Genomic DNA, 19,903 nt, shown 5'->3' with positions numbered 1-19,903 from the left:
TCTTGGTAGCATCTCAGTGTTGGGCCCTTCAGAGGCTGGTGAGGTGTTCAGTGACCAATGATGTGTCTGAGCAGACCAGGAGGCAGTGGGTGACTTTCCACAGACAGGTCTTTGTACAGTAGGACTCTGTGCAGTCACTGGCTGTGGGCTGTTTCCAGTACAAAACAGCTCCTCTGTAGCAATAATGCTTTAATTCTGTAATTAAGCAGGTCATGAAAACATTTATTTTTCTGTTTTTATTCTTTTCAAGGGGCTAAAAAAGAAGGTGCAGCTGGATTCTTTAAAGGCATTGGGAAGGGGCTTGTAGGAGTGGTAGCCCGGCCGACGGGAGGCATTGTAGATATGGCAAGCAGCACCTTCCAGGGAATTCAAAGGTACAGTGCAAGAGGAAGTTCTCCTCCTATGTTGGATACCAGGTGGTAAAGTGCACCAGTAGTGCCACACAACTATTTGCTAAATACAAAAATCAGGATGGTATGTGAGGTTGAGGAATGTCCAGTAGCCTGTAACAAATCTATTTTATGATGATGAGGAAATTGCTGCTTTGGAGAACGTGCTGCTCTGTGGTAGTTCAGGTAGGCAGTAACTAATCACTGTGCTAGTTCAGGTAGACAGTAACTAATCCATTTTTTCATTTTGCTCCTTCCACTGAGGAGAAATGTCTGTTAAATTTACTGTGAAAAACAGCCCACTGAAATTTTCAGAGTAAAATTTCCTAGTCTGAAATTTGGTTAGCAGTGCCCATCAGGGCCTTCTTGTGTTTTAATGGTACCTTTGGATACTGTGTTAATAAACTTGAGAACCCTTTGTAAGTTATCTGCATTAGGGAATCAACTTCTCTAGCTTATTCTGTAGCTGTTTAATTGACTAGTGCTACTTTTGATTTATTATTAGCAGTGTGTCTTTACATCTGCAAAGTACCCAGGATGTGTAAGTGGGATGTGTGGCAAGTGAAAGGCTGACTTCTAAAGATGTACTGGTGAAACTCAGGCTTGTATTAAGCTTACCAGAATCATGTTGCACTGTCTGTGGCAGGGTGGCAGAATCAACTGAAGAAGTGTCAAATCTCCGTCCCCCACGCCTCATCCGTGAGGATGGCATCATCCGGCCCTACAACAGGGTGGAAGCTGAGGGCTATGATTTATTTGAGGTATGTTTTGCCTTGTAAACACAGGGTTCCATAAAGGATTAGGTGCAATCAATCTGTAGCAGTCATTAAGTTTAAAAATTTGTCCCAGACTATTTCATAAAGCAAGCCTGGATAGCAGGAAGGCCCAGTGCTTGGAGTAAGCTGAATGCAAAATGGAAACTGCAGCATTGCTGTTCTGTGGTCTTCTCCATTTTATGTTCATTTCTCATACTCTGGAAGGAGGTAGTACAATTAAAGATTATAAGGATTAAGATTTAAATCTGTGAAAACCCCCCATTTTGATAGATCCAGATTTTTGTCTTTATAACAAAGCTAAGGTTGGTTTACAGACTAAGCAACAGACCTTGAATTGTTTGGTTGTATCAGCGATTAAAAAAACTGCATGAATTTTCATAATACTGCTGTTTGGTTTTTCCTTATGTTGTTCATAATAGCAATCTGTCATAGCTACAGGCACTGTGTGGACATTTAGTCTGCTTTCTCATGTGGATGTGCCTAACATATGGAAGATGAACAACATGAGTTTTCAAGTTCTTGATAGTCAGAATCTGGATAATTTGTGTTTTAGACTTTGTGTTCTTAATACTTAGCTTTAAATGCTTATTCTGTTGCTAAAAAGTTGGAGTAAAATAACTGTCTACATTAACTTGGATATTTGCTAGTTGCTTGTACATGGTCTTTTAATCCTTATTCCCTGTTCTATGTCTAACATTTCTTTTCTTTCTCCTTCTCTCCTGGCATGCAGCAAGAACTGGAATAATGGAGTAAACATTTTCCATATTTCTTGTCTGTTTCTCTCACAGTTTTTCATCTGCCTTAAGTATTTAGATCAAGGGCATGATTGCATTTACCATGTCCTCTCCCCTTCTCAGTCTTTTCTGTGTAGCAGTTGAATAAAACGGTGTTTGATGTTGTCCAGGCTCAGCAAACAAACTTGAATAACCATCTTCAGTAAGATTAGATGGGAGAGACAGGGAGGGTTTGCTTCCTGTATATTTATTTTTCTGAGGATGCTTAGCTCCTTTTGAATGGCAACAACAAAAGGCACTTGGAAAAAAGGATCACGGTAGGTTAGATCCTGAATTTATTTATTTATTTATTGGTGCTCTCCAGAGGTGGAGCTGTAGACAGAGGGGCAGAGCAGATCTTGAGTAAAATTTAAAATAGTGATAGAGAATGAAAGTAACTTCTGGGAAAATGGTTGTAATTTCAAGTTTTCATAGAAATGCTGAGAAAACCTGTACTTGTGGTTTCTGTGCTGTGCTATAGCCCTGACAGCTACACATCTGCTGACCCACTCTGCCATCAAGTTACTACTGCTGGTTCTTTATGAATTTGCTCAGTTAAACATACAGCTAGCTTAGTTGACTCTGACTTTTATTCACAGAATCTTCAGGGGCTTTGCTCTTCAACATAAGAAATAAGTATAAACTGTCAGCTGTTAACAGGAATTTACACACACACGCATATATAAATAAGTATATATGTATTTCTATACTAAGCAATGCCATAAACTTCATTACTAATACATCTTAGAAATTAGCAAGCTAAGCTTCAGCTGTTGTCAGAGCAAATTTTTTGCCTATTATATGGGAAATATGTTCAACAGAAGCATTTTTTGCTGGTAATGCCTTTTAGAATGTAATGGTCAATTTAAAATTATTCAAAAGAACATTTAGTGAATTTTTCAGAGGATTAAATGAAATTAAGTTGTGATATCCTAAGCAGCCCAATTTTTTCTTCTTGAATGTTTTGGTTTGGTTTTTTTTTTCTCCCTATGTTTTTTATATCTGGCAAAAAGGAAAAAGTGGCACAGCCAACACAGAAAATTTGATATTATGCAGTTCCTCCACATCTGGTATTTGTATTTTTCTTAAGAGGTGTAGATTGGAACGGGATACAAACCAGGAATAGATCTTCTGTACAGTTCACTAAGTACTGTTGGTTTCTTTCAACAAGTCACTTAATGGAATACAGGAGAGGTTTAATTAACTGTTCTTGGTTTTCGTACTAGAGGTCAGTGTTGGGAAGGCTTTGTTTTCTAATGTAAGTTAGCAAGCAATGTAAAGCAAGACAGGACAGTGTCTTTACATGAAATCGGATATTTAATGAAAAAAATGAGTCAGAAAGTCAGTCCTATGTGCATTTACAAATTTAATCACAATAGCTACAAGTGCTGCTTATTTTTGGATCCAGTTTTGATCCTATATTAGAAGTAGTTCAGCCAGGACTCACACCTTCTCATCTACTTTAACTACATTCAATGCATATGTCCCTTTAAAATAAATATAAACTTACAGGGTGGAAAGCTTGTAAGGTTACCTTAAGGATCAGATGCCTCAGTACCATCCAGTGATTGGATGGAAATATGTTTTACTTAATTACTTTTGTGTGAAATGTAGGTATTAGAGCTTGTCTTAGAGGAGCAAAATGTCGGTTTTAAAAGAAAAGGTGCTTATTCCACAGGAAAGTGAGGGTTTTGGTGCAAACTGAGGGTGAAGTAGATGAGTTGAGTTGTGTAAAGTTGTTTCTGCAGTTCCTGGTCCCAGAAGTGCTGGCTGTGATGTCTGTGGGCTGTGTAGGGATGTGCTCAGTGAGTCCCAAAGCTGGGAGTGAGATGTGATGTGAGCATTCTGTGCCTCGGCTCACGGGCAGCACACCACGGCTTTGTTACTCCGAAATGCACAGCAGAACACAAGGGCAAATAGGGCAGCTCTAGCAGAATTGTTTTCCAAGGAATCACTTCTCAAGAGTTCCAATCATGGTCTGAGCAGTGTTGGAGCTGAGTTTTGCAGGAGCAGGTGCTGGGAGCCTTTGGTGCGGTGGGGCTGTGCCTGTGCTGGCAGGGCTGTGCTGGCCCAGCTCCTCAGGGCTGCCATGATGTCACTCATGCATTATTCAATGCCTGTGGCATTACTTTGTTTCACATCCCAGTTAAAGCATGGAGCTTTATAAAGAATGCAGAACACCTCATGAATAATTGAGGCAGGGTGGTGAGACAGTGTTGTGTGGCAGAGCATAGACTATGCTGGAAACTGCAGATTCTATTTCTGCTTGACTCACTGTTCTGCTGTGTAAATCTGCATTGGTTCTTTCATTTCCATGTAAAATAAGAATGAGTTAACTTCTTCAAAGTGCTGTAGTATGCTCATAAAAATAACAGCTTTTGATTAAGATGTCTAAATTTTAAGAGTGTGCAGATCATGGAGTAATTTACATCAAGTGCAACCTCCCTTTTACATAACACCACCGCCATTGTGCTGGCGTCTATCAGGTGTATTGAGACTAGCTCACAAATACTGCATCTTTTAGGCACAGGCCTCAGTGGGAGCTCTTGCTTTGGTAACATATTGCATGTAAAATCTAAAAATACTATTGGGATTGTTTCTGAAGTTATGAGAAACAGGCTTTCTCTCCAAAGCTTTGAGTTTGAATAGAGAAATATGCTTATGAATAAATCTGTTTAAATATGTGGCATGTCTAATTTCTTCGTATTCAACAAAAGGATTCAGAATATGGATTGCAGCCTTTGAATTACAGTCCTCACATGGTGGTGGGTTTTCTATTTCTTCAATTTTTTACTTCTTTTTGAAACAGCTAAGGTTCAGGTATAAAATGTGAGTTCATATTTTCATTTTAGTCATATGCTGCCATGTTTCTTCTAATGTTTTGAAGAGGCTTTGAGATAAGCAGTTTTTCTGGCATCTTTTTTCCTTTCATGTATGTTGTACAGTTTCAGAACTTTTTAAGATGGTCAGAAAGGGATATTTTTTATAGAAGATGTTGGTTGACCATATGGTTTTGCTTACTGAAAAATGCTGGATTAAAATGTGTTTCAAAACACAACATCACTAGTGATCAAGTCTAGGAAAACACTATGCTGTTGATTTCAGCTCTTGAATATTCATCCACTTTTGAGATTAAAGGAATTTTTGGAGTCAGTTGTGATGTATGATGATGCTTTAAGATATTTGTTGAACTTTTGAATATATGAAAATAAAATGCAAATAAGAAAAATTCAAACGTTCTTTTAATTGATTCTTATGTAAGCTGATCTTTCAATTTTGGTTACTGAAACTGCATAGAATGAAACCTGTTAATCACAGACAGACAAATGTGGAGTCAAGTGCAGCCTCTATTGTCATCTCATTGGTTTTTGGGTCCATCTAAGGAAATAAAAAAGAAATGGCCATTTACAAGAAGTAACTAAAAACCTACTGCATTCTTAGTCTTCCCTCTTTAGGTTATTGTTACTAGTTTGTCAGAAACTTGAGGAATGAGACCTTGAGGAATTTGCTGTTGTAGAGGCTGAATTCCACAGTAACAGCTGTAAAATGAACTGAAAGTCATCCTACTTTGCTCTGAAGAACATCAAACCAATTTTGGGGCACCCATTTGCTAAAAGTTGATCTGAAGTATTTGCATTCTGCATCCAGGCATTCTTCCTTATGTTTCCCCATGTTTCTACACAGGAGCTGCCCATTTTCCCTTAAAACAGGTTATATCATAAATAAGGTGCCTGTATTGACCTGGAGGGTACTATTGAATTTAGTCAATACCTTGAAGGGTATTGACTAAAGTCAATATATATTGACTTTATACTTATGTAATTGTCTTGCCATTTTTTTCTAATTAAACACTATTTATAAGTGTTTTTAGGAAAAATACTTATTGCATGTTAGGAAAACCAGTAGTTGATACAGATTTATTCTCATACCCACTTTGAGGCTAGGTTCCCACTGGTAGCATGTTATTAATTTCATAGTTTTATCTTTTTCTGCATGATGTTTTGATGTGTATTCCTTTCCCACAAACATGTTCAGGTATCACTCTGTGAGTCTTGCTGTCTTTAATCCAGTGTTATTGAGAGCTTGGTGTGGGGGTGACTGTGAGCCTGTGTTCTGTGCTGTCTGTGTTGTTGATGGAATATTGTAATCCTGGTGACATGCTCTAGGAAACATTTTACTTTAGTCAAAGAGTATGTACAGAATGGGAAATCTGAAAAAAAACCTCAATGAGTAATTACCAAAAAAAAATCCAAAGAGCACTTCCGTACTTTATCTCAAAACTTCTTCTGTGTTTGCAGGTTGTCACTTGGTGTCTATTTAAAACGTGATGAGTGATTTAATCTGCACTTTCACACACCTTTGTATTTTGGGTATTCAATGGTCATATCTGCTCAGTTCAGAAACCTGTTTTTGAGGTGCGTTGAGCATTTGTATCTTGGGAGTTTGTTTCTGAGGGTCTGAGTCATGTGCCTTATAAAAATGCATGACCTTTGCAGGGTTTCACTCTTGAATGAAGCCTGCAGCATGGGCTGTAGCAGAATGAACATTATTAAACATTACTAGCACAGAAAGGAAATCAAAGCTGAAGAAATAGTCTGATACAGCAGTGTCAGTGTTCTACCTTTGAGTGGAATGGATCAGACTTCTCAGTGACTCAGCTTCAGGACTGAGAGCACTGTGAGAACCTCTCTTTAAAGAACTAACCATGAGGTAACTTTTCAGAAGGCTTTTCAATTCAAGACACCAATTTGGGGTTTTTGGTGTTTAGTGTTTTGTGTTTTGGTTTTTTTTTATTTTTTTTTTGTTTTGGTTTGGGTTTTTTGTTTGTTTCTGTTCAGCCCCAGAATTATTTTCTGTTTCTGTTTCAGAAGTTGCACATCAGGAAGTTGGAAAAAGAGGTTTATCGATACCACTGTGCAATTCCAAGAGGCAGAAGAGCAAATCTTCTTGTTACCAACAGGTATTGAATTTTGAATGCTTTCTAAGGGCTTGACATGATTTCAGCTTGGGGATTAGACATCTGGCTAAGTCTAAATTGATTGCTCTTCTCTGCCTATCTATTTTCCTTCTCTATTTTCTTCTTTTGTTTTTTTACTATTTTATTTTGTTCCTTAATGGAAAATGTGATGTAGTTGTGATGTCAGAGTTGGATACTAATTTGGGAAGATGGTTTACTCTGAGATCAGTGATCCTTTCATCATAGTGGGGGGTAATAGTCTTTTTTTCCCTCTTCATTTTTGATTTTTCAAATTAGCTTGTTATAAGTGTTTGCAGTCAAACTAACAGTTTGATAATACATGTTTATCATATTGTTAATTAAAGAATATTCTAAATGAAGTCTTAGGTCTTTGTACCAGTATGCAAATTATTATTTAACTCATCTGACAAGTTGGCAGTCCTGAGTTTGAGGACTCAAAGCTTTCTAAATATGCTTAGATAATGAAAAGGATTATGATCTCCACATCCCACAGGTCACCAGTTTGCACCTTGCCTGAATGTATGAGAGAGGCTCATCCATAATAAGACCATGGAGGTTTTCCAGTGTGGTTTTTTTGATAATGACCAGCCCAGCTCAGAATTCAGGCTGCAGATGGACAAGATTTCAAGGCCATGAATGATAATTGGGCAATTTAGTTGTTTGCAGCCTTAGCTAAAGGTGCAGTTCTCTCCTTAGCCCAGTCCTTGGCCTGCTCATGGTGTGTGATGTCTTGGATCATCTGTGGCTCTTAAAGACCAAGTGATTGTCTCAAAATGCATTAAGGAAATATGGGTGCACTGTGGCTGAGTGGCTGCTTGTAATCTGCACAGAAAATGCCTTCTTAAACAAATGCTTTCATTTTGTTTATTTTTTCTAGCAAAGTTCTAGTCCCAGAGAGGAATTGAGTGTGAACTTTTTTTTTTCTTGAACAGGAGAGTGATATATGTGAAAGAAGTGGAAATCTTAGGCCATTTAACAACAGAGTGGGATTACTTATTTGAAGAATTCACACGTTATCCCTCCTATGAAGCAAATATTTTAAAAATTACGGTTTGGGTAAGAATAGCATGTAAATTTTCTTCTATTTAATATTCACTGAAGGTCCATACATGCTTTTAGCTTATTTATGGTTCTAACTGCTAACTAAGAGACTGTGTGACAGGATTTACTGAAAGTTTCTTGAAAGTATTACAGCTGGGTTGGACAGAGACCATGTTGAAATCTCACCTGAAGTTGGCATTCAAGCCATTTATGTGTGAGATTCTGCACTCTTGTTTTGTGAGTCATCTGAAGCACATTTTTGTTCCCCTCTGCAGGAGGAACAAAAGATGTTCCAAAGAAAGGACAGTACAGGTCATGAATGTGTAAAGACTGTTCAGCTTTGGGATGAAGCTACAGCAAGGGTATATTCTTTTTTTTTTTTAATTTAATCTTCTTTTCTTATTATATTGTTAACTGTTGTTGAAACTCAGCATGTAAAAAGATGGTAATGTCCAGAGACTTGTTAGAGAATAGGCTGCTGTGCCTGAAGACCATTTACCATAATTTTGTGTTGAAAAATGTGTGTTTTTCCAAGAGTATGATGAGACCAGATAGTCCAAAGCATTCAAGACATTTTATGCAATAAATAATTTAATGTTGAAGCTACATAGTCTTAGGGTTTGTATGTTAAAGCTCATTAAAGGAAAATAATTCCAATATCTGAAGTACTAGGTTGTATTAAATTCCCTATAGTCTGTAGGATTCCACATACCTCCTCATTATTTCAAGATCACCTAAGCCAGTACAAGTGGACCTTGTATGCACAGACTTATTTAGATTTCTCCCTCCTCTGTCTCCACACATGTTTTTCCTACCATTTATCTCTAAATGTTTGTTCCTGTTAGTGCCAGGGAGCCTTTGTTCTGTGGATGGTTGGGTCTTGTAGTTAACTTACCTAAGGTGATCCATCAATTTGGGGAAATTCCAGGGTACTTCAAGAATAGAAAAATTTACCTAGGAAGCCGTGTGTGTGACTGTGGTGTTGTACCAGGTGATGAGAGAGGAGGAGTTCTGATACCAAATGTGAAATCAATTAGGCCCACAGTATCTTGGAGCATGCTTGAAATTGTAGCTGCAGTAAATGGCAAGTCAGCAGATGGAATCAGAACCAGGGCCAAATTGCTGCTATTAAATTGATTGAGCCTCCTAAAATAATGGGTTAGACTGGGAAGGAAAAAAATTGCTATAATTTTGAGGCACTTTATATACTGGAAGAGTCTATCTTAGTTCTACAGTGTGTCTTGTCGAAAAATGTTCCTTCAGCTTTCTCTTCCAGCATGTCATCCAAATCACACTTGGCATTAAAGAATTGAAATCCTTTTAGTTTCTCTGTGTCTTAGTGGCATGGCCAAAGCTGGAGCACAGAATACACAGGTCATACTGGAAGGAGACTTCCTTGTGTTTAATTACCTTTTTTGGGATTATTTCCTAACTGCATTTTGCTTTGCTAATGTTTATGCTGGTATCTATACATTAAAAGTTTATTTTTCTGCTCTCACCTGCAACACTGCCCATTTACTTTTTGTGGATTTCTGTTTGTCACTTGAATATTGTGCATATGAATCAGGAGCTAAGTACCTAAATTAGACCAGCCTATGTGTGTGTGGGTTTGCATCTTTGTTGAATTAGGTTTTAGTAGCATCTTATAGAAGAAAAATGCTACCTGCTTTCATTGTTGTTTGCTCTCACTGTGTTGTTTTGCAGAGGGTTTGTGGTGCCATTCAGGAAGCCCTGGCAACACGAAAACAGGAGAAGCTGGTAAAGAGAGCATCCTTGCAGTGGAGGAAACCTTAAATGCTGTCTTGATAGCCAGGATTTATTGGGTTTGACACTTGGTATGCAGTTTTCTCCCTAAAATTGATTAGGAGCAACATGGAAACATTGGGCAAAAAGTAAAAATAAAATATCTGAGGTCTTCTTTCAAAGTTAGCAGCCGTTAACACTTCAGTTTTAGAAGTTATGCATAATTTGGAAGGAATGGGTTTCTAAAACATGCATTTCAGTTTAAAAATTGCATTTTTTGATAAAATGTTTTCCTGCTCTGAAATTTTATTTTCTGCCCTTTTACTGTCAGAGATTCTAAAATGATGTGGTTATCTTATTTGCACTCTAAGGTTATGGTTTACAGACCAGTGGTAGTGGTTGTGGTGTTTTTTCAGATGAAGCACTTCTGTTAGTGATTGAAACAAATTAAGAACTCTATTGTAGACAATTCTCCTTAAATGACTCTACACAATTTAGCTAATATAATTTCATCTCTGAATTTTAGTATTAGAAAATACTGCATTGAAGCAATGTAATAATTTCTATATATGAAAGAAATAGGCTATTGTTGTCTGGAAATGTTTACTTTGAAATGTTGTCACATTGGAAATGAAAATCTGCACTTTAAAAATGGAAAATATTATTCACCTGTCATGTGCCTGTTTATGGTTTTGGTTGTGTCACTGTAGCCTAAAGAATTCTCCAGGAGGAACAGCGCACTGGGTTTAGCATTGTATGTCAAAACCTCAAATCTAAGAAATGAGCTCTCCATATTTCGGTGTACAGTTACTCCACTGGAAGAATGCCATCTCACTGAGTTGAAACTCACCTCTGATGCAATGTTTTTGTTGCAGTTTCTCCTCCTGAAGGCTGTCAGCATTCAGTTTAACACAACAGTTAAATACCAATTGTATGCCTGGCATGAATAACCCCATGATCTTCCTTGAGACAAGTTCCATTCTTAGCAGGAGGCCCATCCATAGGTAACTGAGTCAGGACTAGAGGAGCAAACAGATTTCAGATTTGAGTTCAGTGATCAGTGGACTGGGAGCTGTTGCTGTCAGCCTTTGGCTCTCAGATCAGAAAATCAGTGTCCTTGCAAAAACTCATGAAAATTTGACCTTCCCAATTTCCTTTTCTTGGAAACAATATTTTCTATTTCTTACTTCTCTTTTGTGCTAGATAACACCTGTAGATACAAACTTGATGAACTAAAATGACAGTATTTTTCTACAGATCCATACAGTGCACCAGGCCTGGAATTTTAAACTCTACACTTAAGGGTTGGTGCATTGTATAAATGCACTCTTTACCTGTACCTATGAGCTCACCACAGTTAGAAAGTTTAAGATATTTGTATGCTGCCAAACACAGAACTTGTAGAGAGCATTGCACACATGATTTGATTGTTGTTGTATGCACATGGCTATTAATCCACTTTGCTACAAGGGAAAAAATGTGGTACAGCTTTAATTCTTGCTATCACCTGTTTTCTAGAAAGCTCTGCTCAACAATAAATAAAATAGCTGTCCAGCTTGTATGTATATCATGTTCATATTTTAAAAAAAAACACAATAAATTTTTATATGCAAGTATTTGTGCTATGATTTAAAGTTCTGTTTCTTCTCATGTGCATTAGTGTGCCTCGTGTCATTGACACAGTAAGAAAACCATCAGAGTACAAAGGCACTGCAAAAGAGCTTTCTACAGCTCAGCAGTTGCTGCATCTTGTGTTCTGACATTTAGGGACAGGTGTGTGAGTACTGCCTCTTAATGCACCCTTGAAAATAGGTGTCACTTCAGTCTACTTGGTGCATGCTCAGACAGCACCATGTGCCTGCTTTTAGGTGAATTGGAGCTTAAAACAGTTCTGAAGACACCTTTCTGACTCCAGTCTTCTGCTTGATTCCCTTATATACTTCCTTGTGGTTTTGATAAACTTTCTGGCTTGAACTGTAAACAGGAGATATTTCATTTGCTCGCTTTGTATGCAATTAGGTTCAATGAAGAAAATTCTATTTAAAATAGTCTGAAGGAGCAGTAGGTTTTGTTTCGAACTGCACATCTTTGCAGTGTGGGTTGCTAGCTGAATTTGAGCTGGTAGATGACCTCCAGCTGGAGTGATGAATGACCTTCTTTACCACTTGGACCAAGAGGAGATGAGAGAGGAATTCCATTTCTTGCTTAAATGAAGATGGATATTTGGGAGGAATAGATTTCCAGTGCTTGTCCTGGGCTTGCCTCTAGTGTTCCATTCCACTTTACCATGTCTCCTTATGGCTGTGCTTTGTTTTTAAAGTGGCCTTTGGCATAACTGTATCCTCTGCAGCTGCTGTTCACTCTACCTGAGCTTTGCTCTCTGACTTTGGGAACTTTCTTTTCCTGTTCCCTGACAGTTCTTTTCCTTAAGCTGGTGCATGTTCTTGAAGTGCTGGCTGAGGAAGTTAAGGGACAAGGAGAGGCTCTTGTCTAATCTCTTATGTGTGCCCAGCAGAAGAACAAGTGCAGAATTAAATTATTTTTGTATGATCTATTGAGGTAAGAGGTAACAATATGTTTCAGACAGTCTTGAGTGATGAATTTCAACCAGGTGCTGTGGTGCAAGTGAAAAGTGTTTTCAAAGATTTTGGTGTTGTTGTGGGGAGGTTTTTTTTGTTTGTTGGTTTTGTTGTTGTTGTTCAGTTTGTGCTTTATTTTTTAAGTATCTGGCAACAGAATGTTTTTCCATACCTTAAAGATTTTATGCCTCTGTGAAGCTGTGGAGTTTTTCAGTATTACTGAGCACACCAGTTTGCCAAGCTGTTGACATCTTCCTACCTATTCCTGCCAGTGAGTGCCCAGAAACTTTTTGCTGTCTCAAAGGCAATTTTAAAATGAATATTAAGACAGTAAAATTAGTGTGAATTACAACTCCAAGCATTTAGGTCAGGCCTGGGTCCTTGCTTTGTTTCTGTTACTCCCTTGCTTTCTGACTCATCGTAGGTTTCTCCAACTCTTCAAAAGTGTTTTTTTTTTCACAAGGTGTGGGTGAATGTTGAGTCCTTGTGACTGTTTCTCAGTCTGTTGCTCCAGCTGTAGCCTCCTGAAACCCTTGTGAAACCTGCTCAGTCCTTTGTGCCAAGTCCTCTGTGCCCTGGCATGCTCAGTTGTCCCCTGTGCCCTGTCCCCTCAGTTGTCAGGTAAGGAGCAGTACAGCCTTCCTCAGTGTAGGTCTGTGACCCAGTAACCATTTTAAAAAGACAGTAGCAGAAAAATGATAATACAGTCAAGCTGTTTCATTGGAAAACACATTAATATGCTTGTGCTTACATTTTTAGAGCTACTTAATTCTTTACAAAAAGAGAGAATGATGTGAGAACTTTAGGAGTAGATAATGGCTGTGTGTGCTTCTTCCCAGAATAGTGCTACCAATGCCACTTAACCATGAGCTTTAAGGAGCATTTTACTTTGGTAATTTTCCTTGAGTTTCTGCCCAATCTGGAGACAAGTAAATATTCACCTGCTGAAATGTTGTATTTTAAAAATGCAGTCAGCTTCTTTACAAATTTCTTACATGAGTTTGGTCCATTTTGCTGTTAGCTGTTCAAGGGGATTTTAGGCTCTCTTTCAGTGATAATTTTTAATGGATTTTATTTAGACTTTTTCCTCTCAAAGTGACCCTATGGTCATTGAGTACTGCCACTCATTCTCTACATTTCTGTATTGTATTCTCTACAATTCTGTATTGTAATTCTAGAGAATTAACAATAAACCAACCACTTACAAGTACTTATGTGGAATTTTAAAGAAGCAAATAGCATCACACCATTCTCAAAACCCCTCAGACTGTGGGATATCTTTGCAGATGTTTGCAGCCTGAGTCCACGTGGTCCTGGGCAGCACTCTCTGTGTCTGGACTGTGCAGTCTCAGGAGATGCCTTCAAAGCCCTGCTGATCTGGGATTCTGTCACTACAGGAAATCTAAAATACTCCCTCTCCCCCCAACACCAAAGAAAATTACCCAGGAGAATTTGGAAAATTACCTAAAATTACCCATTTGTGTTTCCAGTGATAAAGTATATGCATCAAAAGAACTCATACCTCTCACCATCACATTTAACCGTTTTCTCAAAGTTTGCAGAGCCTGGAAGATTGTTTGGTTTTTTTATAGGCACAGAATAGGGAGTAGTTTACTAGTAAGAGAAGAAATAGTTTTGAAGGGGATAAATTGTAAAGTTGAAGGAAGGGGATAAGTAATTCACCTTAACAATCAAGTACCAATGTTCTTATTTCATAGCTGGCAATAAATAAGCTTTTGTTGTAGTGTAACAACACAGAGATTACAGTAGGTGTATCCTAATCTTGGGCTGTGCTTGGCAACAAAGATTATTTATATAAGGGTACCTTGGGTCACTCAGAAGATTTAAAAATAAAACTTAAAAGATTTAGTTTTAAATGTGTAAACTGGCTTGTGAAACCTTTTGAAACTAGCTAACATCTATTTGAAAAAATAATTCTTTCAACAGTTTATAAAGTCATATTTCATCAAACCTGAGTATGAAGACTTGATTTGGAATAGATGCCCCAGTGGACTGACCAGAGAAGTTTTATCATATGAAACAAGTGGAGGGATTTGAGAATCAACACATACAGCTTGAATTTCATTGGAAAAATCAAAGCTTTTTTATTCAGCTTTGTTTAGAAGCTGTTAAGCTTGTGTATTAAGATTTCCTGGACAAAGGTATTCTTTGGAGGGAAGGGGCAGTTCCCAGTAAACCTGTGATGCCTCACAGCAGGAGAAGGACAGATCAGAGTGGGGGAAAGTTGTTTCAGAAATAGATGTCTAATTAAAATTTGTTCCAGGTATGTGAATATTTGTTTAGTTTACTAATGATCCTAATGCAATTCCACCCCCTGGATTATGGATCTTATTTGCACAATCACTAAGTAACATGAGGCAAATACACAGATCTCCAGATCTTAATATTTATTATCTCTGTCCTGCAATTTTCTTCTGTTTTGGATTTTTCTAGATATTTATCATCAACTGAGGTGGTAGCTTACTCTGGTTACCTCAGTTGTCTGAGGGAGAAAAGCTGAAACATAAAAGCAGAAGTAACTCCTAAAAGGAAAAAAATGACCCGTTGAAAGGAGCATGTGGGTTTAAAACTTGATTCAGTTCACTGTATCTTCACCCTTCCTGTAAGTCAACAAGTAAACCTCTAGGTTGACAACATTTTGTATTATTTATTATAAAATGAGATGGTTAATTGTTTTTCCTGATCTTTAGATGGCATAGAGGCCAGGGGAACAAGGGGGGTGGGAGGAATCCCATAATACTGACATGGTAGGTGGGGAGTGGAGGAAGGTGGAAGCAGGATAATGATAAATCCATGAAATGGCTGGGGCCTTCTGAGGTAAAACCAAATTATTAAAAAGCTGATTTGGTATCCTGACACAAATTCCTTTTAATTGGGAAAATAGCTAGTTGGGAAGACCAACAGCAGTATTGAAAACAGTAACTTTGTTAGATCTAACAAGGAAAAGAATTGGATTGGATTTCATTCAGAGAGGTAGAGCCATTCCCAGGTACTTTACTGGAGTCAGCAGATAGAGCACTGAAAATGCACTTTATTGCTAAAATGACAACACTCAAATTCTAGTGCTGGTCTTGTGTGTGTCCACATTGTTTTTACACTCTGCTGTTTATCAGAGGCACAGTAAAGATGTCCAAGTCTGCAAAACACTTGTCCAAAACAAAAGGCTTGAAAAGTAGGGAAGCAGTTTGTGCACTAAATAATGGAGTGAGTTTCCAGGGATTTGAACCATCTCCCCACCAGGTGTGACATGCATTCCTCTCACATAGAATAAAGGCTTTATAGCTAAATCACTGAGCTGTACAGGTCTGGTCTCTGCACTGATAAATGTGGCCCTGAATCTGCCCTTGGTTTAGTTGATGTATGAGGGCTGGGTTGTGCTTATAAAGCTTCCTCTTGTGTTTGTCATCTTCACCTCTGGCTGTGCTTTCCCTTTCCCTGCTGGAAAGAAATTTGCTGTTGACTTCTCAAGATCTATGACATTACACTAAGGTGCTCATAAGGAACCAAAAAGATTTCTGCAACTGATCCCATAGAATTGTTGCAGGTTAATTGTCAGTAAAAGCAGCACAAAGGGATATAATAAAATAAAAATAAAAAGCAGGTTTAGTATAATGAGAAACTTTGAACAGTTGAACAGCTAACTCTTTAGGACCTTCTCCACACTTTAACAGGGTGCACTAACCTTGAGTAACTGATGCTGAGAAACATCATTCTCTGAGCTGCTGTGAAATTTAAAAAATAAACAGCATGTTATTTAAAACAACTTGGATTTGATCATAAAGATATTTTACAGTTGCACACTCATTGTAGCACAGCAGAAATCTGTGTGGAGTGGCACAGATGAGTGTGGCAGGGTTGCAAATGAAGGGATGCTGCTGTAAATTGTTGTTCCAGCAGATACCCACAAGGTGGGGGAATGGACCTTTGCATTTTACTGCTGTTGTCTTGCATCTTTCCTGCCCCCTCCTCCTGCCTGGGTTTTAAAATCACCTGCTTGATGTGGTCAATGCAGAGCATGGAGCAGTAAATCAGAGCCTGTCAGGAGCTTTTCAAGCTGTAGATCCAAATCTGGAGTTTTACAAGTGTTGAAAAAACACTACAAAGCTCACTCACATGTTATATCTTATTTGTACACAGTGTAATAAATAATCTGAGTTGGTACAGATTTCCATGGGTGCAGATTTCTTTGGTGGGGAATGTTTTAGTGTACAAGCTTTTCTGTGTGGTTTTTACTTATGTGTTCAATCTGTTAATGGCATTATTGATCTGTAGGTGACTGTGTAACAGGCAATGTCCTATTTTCCCTCTCTGTATCTGATAAATTCAGAGACCTAAGGCAGCCCAAGAAGCCATCAGAGGACTCTTTAACAGGGTTGTGTACTTTGTGCTGTTTAGCTAAAGTTAATAAAAATCTAATTTTTCTTAGTACTTTTTAGTAGATACTGCACATGTTTCAAATAGTATTAAAAATCTAAGAGTAATGCAAACAAAACAAAAATTAAAAATTAGAAATATTATTCTATATTTTGGTCATGACTTCTGCTTCTTTCTTTAGAGACTGCCACAACAAGCTGCTGATAAAGAGTCCTCACTCAGCTTGTGTGGTTCAGTTGTAGGAGCCATTCTCACACCCCTGAGCTTCCAGGGCTCAGTGTCATGGATGTTCCTTTGCAGCATGCAAGAACTTGAGATGCATAAGCTCATTTGCCCTTTTTGTGTCTGTATTGTTTGTTGCAAGTCTCTTTTTTTGTCTGGTTTTAGAATCCTTTCCAGTCCCTTCTTTCTGAAGATCTCTTCCCAATTCTTTGCAAAGTAAGGCTACCTAAATGTTTCATAATTTGGCTGAATTTTTTACAGGCAAAAAAAATATTTAGTGAGAGAAAATATTCCTGGAACAGCATATGGGAGAAAAGACAGTCTTGACTGTAGGGGAGTTGCACATTCTAAACCAGGTTATTTCTGATATTATCAGGCAAAGAGTGCTCTCTGTGCTGGGTTCTGAGGGCTGCTCAGATCCTCCTGCCATCACTCACAATTTCCTAACCTTGGAGCATTTAGAGCTTGCAGGCCAGGGCTGAGAACTGAGGAGAAGGCAGGAAAAAGGGAATGAGGCACTTGGAATGAGATTGCTGCCCTACTCCTTTTGTAGACTCTGCCCAGCTGCTCTCATCCTTGCCAGGAGGAGAAAATACCTTGGGGTTTTGTGGTCCAGCTAATGTATCCAGCTTAGCCAGCAAGTAGCAAAGATTGTATTTTAGTTCCCAGTTTGGCCTTTTTATTAATGGATTTCTGCTGGACATTGTGTCTGTGTTAATATCTGCCCTTTTTGGGGAAAAATTAAGCCTTCCATTGGCGCAAAGACAAATTGAGCCAGCTGGGGTAGCACTGACACACTTGAAATAACCTGAGTAACAAATTCTGGGTGGCCTCTCATTTCTTTCTAATAACTTCTGTGGCTCATTCCTGACTAATCTAGAGACATTTGCAGGATTTGGGAGCTTAGAACAAAGGAAAAATGGAGAATGAAAAGTGGAGAAACCTGAATAGGCCAAGAGACTTGAGATTCATGTTCTGACTCCAGTACTTGCTCTCTGTGATCTGTACTGACAAAGTTTAAAACCTTAATATAACCTAGATGGCAGAGACATTTATATTTGACTTGTGAGATGTTCTTTAAAACTTTGCTTTAGATAGAGGTAACACTTTGTTTTTGTTATAGATTAAAGTCAATGGAGGAATTCTTCATGTTTGTTCTGTAGATGTGTTACATGTTCTACCTCTAGCACTTATGTTGCTATTTCATTGTAAAAGTTAGAAATGCTAAAGAATTAGTACATGTTTTTAACTCTTGCATGCTGAAATGGGGACTTTCATTTGAATGAAGTTTTTATTGAAAAGTGACTTCTTTTTACAGTGTTTCCATTTTTGTTGACACAGAAGAATTGAGTACCAGAAAAGAAATAAAAAATTTCATCTGGAAGCTGAAATAGTCTGGTTTTGAGGTGTTCCAGTGTTGTCTGATGCAAGGTTCAGAGGCTTCATTGGTTCTGTTCTTTTCTGTGTGCTGAGGTGTCACAGTCACATTTTCTGGAAAAATCCCTTTGCCCAGGATTCTTCTCCTGGGAAGCTGAGAAGCCTCAGAGAAAAAAAAACAATTATTATCTCATTTGCTTCTCCTGTCTTTTGCTGCTTTGAAATGTGTTTGGAGATTGTTTACCAACAGATGATTGCTTCATGGATTTTTGTGAATTATTTTGACTTACTGGCCAATCAGTGCCAAGCTGTGTCGAGGTTCTGGAAAGAGTAATGAGTTTTCATTATTATCTTTTTAGCCTTCTGTAAGTATTCCTTTCTGTATTCTTTAGTATAGTTTAGTATAGTATTCTTTATTATAATATAGTATCATAAAATAATCAATTGGCCTTCTGAGAGCATGGAGTCAGATTGATCATTCCCTCCTTTGTCAGGGCACCCACAAATACAGTACTGAGCTCTGTGACCACTTCTGGGGCACATCAATAATGCTCCCACTGGCAGAGTGGACTCAACAAAATGCCCCAAAACCAGAGGCAGGAAGCAAGGGAAGGAGTGGGAAATTCTAGCAGGGGGCTGTTGGCAGGCAGGCTATTGATCAGTGCAGCAGCAGATACTCAAGTGCGGCATTTTCAAAGGCCCCTGCCAGGTGAGCAACAAGCAGGCACTTAAAGCTCCCAGTCCTTGCAATGACATTAGTCAAACAGATGCCAGTGGGCAGTAAACAGGCCATGATTTAGGATGCAGTCACCAGTGTAGCTAGTGAAGATAAATTGATGTAAAAGCTTTGCAGGATGGAGTCTGTCCAAGGTGTGAGCATACCTGTGCACTTGGGAGCAGGGCAGCTATCCACTGGCTTTCTGAGGAGATTTGGGAACAAAGACCTCTTCACATTTCATGTTTATAAATATACAAAGAAAATGGTGGGAGAGCACAGCGTGGATCTGAACTTCTAGCAGTTCAGTTAAGAGACTTATTGTGCATTTTCAGTGGAACCTGAAATAGATTCAGTTTGTGAGATACAAAGCAATACAGGACAGAAGAATGGCATTGTCCTTGCAACACAGGTGAATGCTTTTATTACCAGCTTTTCTTGAGACAATATGCTTCTCTTTAAGCATCCATGTGGAGATCATAGCATAAGTGATTGCCTGCATAATTTATTATTCAGCTGTTCCACCAGACCTACTCTGTTACAGGTGATAAGGGCTTGGGAAAAACCTCTTATAATTAAGACAATTATAAACTCCATTTTTAGCATTCACTCTGGACTAAAATGGGGAGGGGAAAGCACAATATAGCCTCACATTTCATTCATAAAGTTACAGTAAATGTTGGAAGAGTGGATCATAGAGAAAATGACTTCTGTATTGAAACTTGTAAACACTAAAAGATTTGTGTGAGTGATGAAGGTGCCTTGTGCTAGTGAGTACAAATTCCATGACTATAGTGGTGATGTTAGAATATGAAATTAAGAGAGTTTTATGTCTTTTGCATTCCTGTCAGCTTATAGAAGCTCAGTGATATACAGGATGAGGTGGCTGAGACCTCCAAAGAAGTTGTGACAAGA

The 19,903-nt window shown here is 38.3% G+C and overlaps 1 protein-coding gene across 3 annotated transcripts in view; it reads left to right on the top strand.

The window, feature by feature from the left end:
* Positions 1 to 11,754, top strand: part of VPS13C (vacuolar protein sorting 13 homolog C) — a 76,430-nt gene extending 64,676 nt beyond the window's left edge. For all 3 annotated transcript variants that reach the window (XM_030954989.1, XM_030954988.1, XM_030954987.1), the window contains 6 exons: positions 251 to 374; positions 1,036 to 1,150; positions 6,807 to 6,898; positions 7,849 to 7,972; positions 8,233 to 8,319; positions 9,662 to 11,754. In XM_030954989.1, the coding sequence (XP_030810849.1) occupies positions 251 to 374; positions 1,036 to 1,150; positions 6,807 to 6,898; positions 7,849 to 7,972; positions 8,233 to 8,319; positions 9,662 to 9,751 (632 nt within the window). In that variant the 3' untranslated portion in view covers positions 9,752 to 11,754. The remainder of the gene's footprint in view (positions 1 to 250; positions 375 to 1,035; positions 1,151 to 6,806; positions 6,899 to 7,848; positions 7,973 to 8,232; positions 8,320 to 9,661) is intronic.
* Positions 11,755 to 19,903: the final 8,149 nt, after the last annotated feature.

The sequence above is a fragment of the Camarhynchus parvulus genome, chromosome 10 (assembly GCF_901933205.1).
Source record: "Camarhynchus parvulus chromosome 10, STF_HiC, whole genome shotgun sequence".
Taxonomy (NCBI): domain Eukaryota; kingdom Metazoa; phylum Chordata; class Aves; order Passeriformes; family Thraupidae; genus Camarhynchus; species Camarhynchus parvulus.
Note: the sequence above shows the minus strand (reverse complement) of the source record. Positions and strands in the feature narration are given on the sequence as shown.